Below are 4,458 nucleotides of genomic sequence, written 5' to 3'. Positions count from 1 at the left end.
TTTATTTAGGCTCTCTCTCTTGATCTCAGGCCAGGGGCTAAGAGTGATGTAAGATACTTATTTGTGTGCGTGTGTGTGTGTGTGTGTGTGTGTGTGTGCGTGTGAGTGTTGTATGTTTGTATGTTTGGAGAAGAACATGCTTTGTGTTTTATTTAGGCTCTCTCTCTTGATCTCAGGCCAGAGGCTAAGAGTGATGTAAGATATCTATTTGTGTGCGTGTGCGTATTGTATGTTTGTATGTTTGTAGAACATGCTTTGTGTTTTATTTAGGATCTCTCTCTCGAGCTCAGGCCAGGAGTGACGTAAGATGTCTCTGCTTGTCTGTCTGTCTCTGCAGGAAGTGGGGGGAGCAGAGCTTAGCCACAAAAACAGGTGTTGGCGATCCTATTGCAGAAGAGGTCCAGGCTCCTGGAAACCTCAGCTATCCTCCGCGTTTCTAAGGCTTCGGTTTGGTTGGTAACATCGCCGTCCAATGACCATGGCGAAGTTTATGCAGAAACCAATCATTGAGGCCGCTCCTGTTACTAGGCGCCCAGAAAGCAAGGTCTGTACGTCATCTGGAAGCCAGGCGAGAGCTTGGTGGGATCAGAGAGAGGCGGGGAAGCTTGTTGCTAAGGGGACATAAGGCCTTGCTCTAGAGAAGCCCAACTGGGCATGCGCACTGCCGACGTGCGCGCTGGCGCGCCGCGGTTTGAAAGGCCCGAGCCTCGCGCGCATGCGCACTGTAGCCCGCGCAGAGCGCGCTCCCCGGTCTAGCCCAGGAGCCGGGACCCTTCTTCATTCTGTGGTGTGAGGCAACTCCACGGCGGTGACATGCCGGAGATCAGCCTCCGCCACGTTGTGTCCTGCAGCAGCCAGGACTCGGTGAGGGGGCGACCGGAAGGGGAGTCCTGCACGGGGCTCCTCAAGAACTTCGGGAGCGCAGCGGGAACTTCGTGGCATTCTAGACTGGGTTCGGGGGTGGGGTCGGCGGAAGTCGGGGAACTTTGGGGCGTCTGTGGACTTCCGGAGAGAAAAGAAAAGGGGGAATCTCTGGGTAACTTTCAAGGAGAAAGCATTAGGACAGCACGAGGCGGGTGTATGTGTGTGGGGGGGTGCTGACAGGGACCTAAATGTGGGGGTTCGCAAAGGGTGACCCGAGGAGGGAGGGGCTAAGCCTGTCATTAAAAATAAACAAAAAACACACAATTAATTTATTGCACGCCTTTAATCCCAGAGGCAGGCGGATCTCTGTGAGTTCAAGGCTAGCCTGGTCTATAGCGAATTCTAGGCCAGCTGGGGCTATAGGGAGACCCTGTCTGAGAAAACCAAACCAGGGGCTGGAGAGGTGGCTCAGAGGTTAAGAGCCCTGCCTGCTTTTGCGGAGGACCAGGTTTGATTCCTAGCACCCACATGACGGCTAACAACCATCGGTAACTCCAGTTCCAGGACAATCCAGTGCCCTCTTCTGACCTCCATGGGCATTGCATATACATGGTGCATTTACATGCATGCAGGCAATACACTCATAAAATAAAAACCAAACGAAACAAAAAACAAAACCCACGATTACTTTGTTTTATTTTATTTACCTAACCCTTCTTTTTTGCTCTTGCTTGCAGACCCACTGTGCAGAGAACCTCCTCAAAGCAGACACTTACCGGAAATGGCGGGCCGCCAAGGCAGGCGAGAAGACCATCTCTGTGGTCCTACAGGTGATCCTGCCCTCTCCCACCTCCTCCTCAGGACTGAGGAGTCCCTAGGTCCACATTCCTGAGCCAGCTGGCTGTGGGTTGAGTCACTTTCTAGTGGTAAAACACTTGCCCGGCCTACCTGACCTGGGAAATGAGCCATGTAATCACTCTGCCCCTCCTCAGAGGAGAAAAGAGATCTATCCGTCCAGGCTCAGAGATGACCAGGAATCATCTGGGTAGGTTGCTTTTACCTCTGGGCCTCAGTTTCTTCAGCTGGGACAGGATCAATCTGTGCCATGTTTCCTGACTGAAAATCAGTGGACTCAGGGTAGAAGGTGGCCACAAAGGTTATCCGCACAAATGGACTTCATTTTAAATATTTTATTATTTTATTTTATGTGTATGAGTGTTTTGCTTGCATGTAAGTAAGTGCACCACATGTGTGCAAGGTCCCTCAGAGGCCAGAAGAGGTGTCAGCTCCCTGGAACTAGAGTTCCCTATAGACCATTGTTAGCTGCCATGTGGGTGCTGGAAATTGAACCCAGGTCCTCTGGAAGAACAGCAAGTGTTCTTAATTGCTGAGCCAATCTCCCCAGTCCCTGGACTTTATTTTATTATTTTAAAAACTATTTTCTAAGCCAGGCATGGTCACACATGCCTTTAATCTCAGTGCTTGGGAGGCAGAGGCAGGCCGATCTCTATGAGTTAGAGGCTAGCCTGTTCTACATACCAAGTTCCAGGCCAGCTGGGGTTACAGGGGGACCCTATCTCAAATAGACAAAAACAAAAAAACAAAAAAACCCAATTTTATTTATTATTTCTATTTTATGTGTATGAATGTTATGATTGCATGTATATAAGTGCACCCGTGTTGTACAATGCCCATGGAGGTCAGAAGAGGGCAACAGATCCGCTGGAACTGTAGTTATGGATCATTGTTAGCCACCAGGTGAGTGCTGGGGATGAACCTGGGTCCACTGCAGGAGCAGCCAGGGCTCTTAACCACTGATCCATCTCTCTGGTCCCTGGACTTCCTTTTTTTTGGTCTTTTTGAGACAGGGTCTCCCTGTAGCTGTCCTGGAACTCACTATGTAGACCAGGCTGGCCTCAAACTAAGATCCATCTGCCTCTGCCTCCCAAGTGCCTCCTGGACTTCATTTTTTAGCTTTTTTTTTTTTTTTTTTTTTTTTTTGTCTTTTTGAAGCTGGGCCTCAATAGTCCCAGCTGGCCTGGAACTCACTAAGTAGACCAGGCTGGCCTTGAACTCACAAAGATCTGCCTGCCTCTGTCTCCCAAGTGCTGGGACTATAGGCTTGCACCACCACACCCAGCCTGGACTTCATTTTAAAGGAACAAAATGGGAGGAGCGGATGCGCAGGCCTGTAATCCCAGCAGCTTGGGAGGCTGAGATGGGAGGATCACAAATTCAAAATTGAACGCCAGCCTGAACAACTTAGCCCCTTCTCAAGCAACAACAAAAGGACTGGGACTATAGTTCAGTTGTAAGACTGATTGCTGAGCACATGGTTCAGTCCCTAGTACGACAAAGTAAATAAGTGAGACAAGTGGATGGAGGGAAATGAAGTAGCTCGTCTGGGCTATCGTTTCTGGAATGCTGGCTGTCTTCTCTCTCTCTTCCTTTTTTTCTTTCTTTTCCTCTTTATCCCCGCACCCGCACCCCCACCCCCCTCCCCACAGTATTGGGGAGTGAACCAAGGGTCTTTTTCATGCTAGGCAAGAGATCTAATAACTGAGCCATATCTCCAGCCTGACTAGCTTCTTTCTGAGTACTTTTGTTTTTTTATTTTACATATTATTTAAAAATATTTTTATTTATTATCATTTTTTAATTTTATATGTATGAGTGTTAGGCCTGCATGTAGGTAAGTGCACCTGAGTCGTGCAATGCCGGGGGAGGACAGAAGAGGCTGTCGGGTCCCCTGGAACTGGAGTTAAAGACAGTTGTTAGCTGCCATGTGGGTGCTGGAATTCAAACCTGGGTCTTCTGCAAGAACAGTGTTTTTAACTGCTGAGTCATCTCTCCAGCTCCATTTATTTATTTATTTATTATTTTTATGCTATATGTATGAGTGTATTGCCTGCATGTATGTAGGTGCACCCATGTTGTGCAGTGCCCGAGGAGGTAAGAGGGTATTGGATCCCCTGGAACTGGATGGTTGTTATCTGCCATGTGCTGGGAATCAAACCTGGGTCCTCTGCAAGAGGGGCCAGTGCTCTTAACTACTGAGGCATCTCTCTAGCCCTGTTGGTGTTTTTTAAAATTTTTATTTTACTTTATTTATTTGTTTGAGACAAGGTCTGTCTCTGTAGCTCTGGCTGACCTGGAATTTTGCTATGTAGTCTGGACTGGCCTCAAACTCAGAGATCCACCTGCCTCCACCTCTTGAGTGCTGGAATTAAAGGCATGCACCACCACATTCAGGTTGAGTCCTTTAAAAAAGATACAGTGTGTGCATGTGTTTGGGTGAATATCTTCCATGCCATGCATATGGAGGTCAGAGGACAGCGTGCAGGAGTTGGTTCTCTGTATCTACCATGTGGGTCCTGGGGATCCAACTTGGGTCATGAGCCTTGGTGGCGGGTACCTTTACCTACTGAGCCATCTTGCTGACCCCCACTTCTCGTTCCTTTTCCTTTTTGAGTGTCTCACTAGTATGTAGCCTGCCTAGGCTGGCCTAAAACTCATGATACTCTTGCCCCAAACCACCCTCTCCCCAGTACGCCACTATACCTGGCTTTTGAGTGTTTTTATGTATTTATTTAT

The 4,458-nt window shown here is 48.5% G+C and overlaps 1 protein-coding gene across 4 annotated transcripts in view; it reads left to right on the top strand.

The window, feature by feature from the left end:
- The first annotated feature begins 738 nt into the window (after positions 1–738).
- Positions 739–4,458, top strand: part of Xrcc1 (X-ray repair cross complementing 1) — a 32,766-nt gene continuing 29,046 nt past the window's right edge. For 2 of the 4 annotated variants that reach the window (XR_003846930.1, XM_029555489.1), the window contains exons 1-3: positions 739–864; positions 1,423–1,476; positions 1,602–1,694. Coding sequence is in view for 3 of the 4 variants with exons in the window: in XM_029555489.1 (XP_029411349.1) it covers positions 814–864; positions 1,423–1,476; positions 1,602–1,694 (198 nt within the window). In the remaining variant the exon portion in view is untranslated. The remainder of the gene's footprint in view (positions 865–1,422; positions 1,477–1,601; positions 1,695–4,458) is intronic. The other 2 variants (XM_029555488.1, XM_008851974.3) reach the window with 2 other exon arrangements.

Source organism: Nannospalax galili, unplaced genomic scaffold (genome assembly GCF_000622305.1).
Source record: "Nannospalax galili isolate Female #2095 unplaced genomic scaffold, S.galili_v1.0 scaffold385, whole genome shotgun sequence".
NCBI classification, from domain to species: Eukaryota; Metazoa; Chordata; class Mammalia; order Rodentia; family Spalacidae; genus Nannospalax; species Nannospalax galili.
Note: the sequence above shows the minus strand (reverse complement) of the source record. Positions and strands in the feature narration are given on the sequence as shown.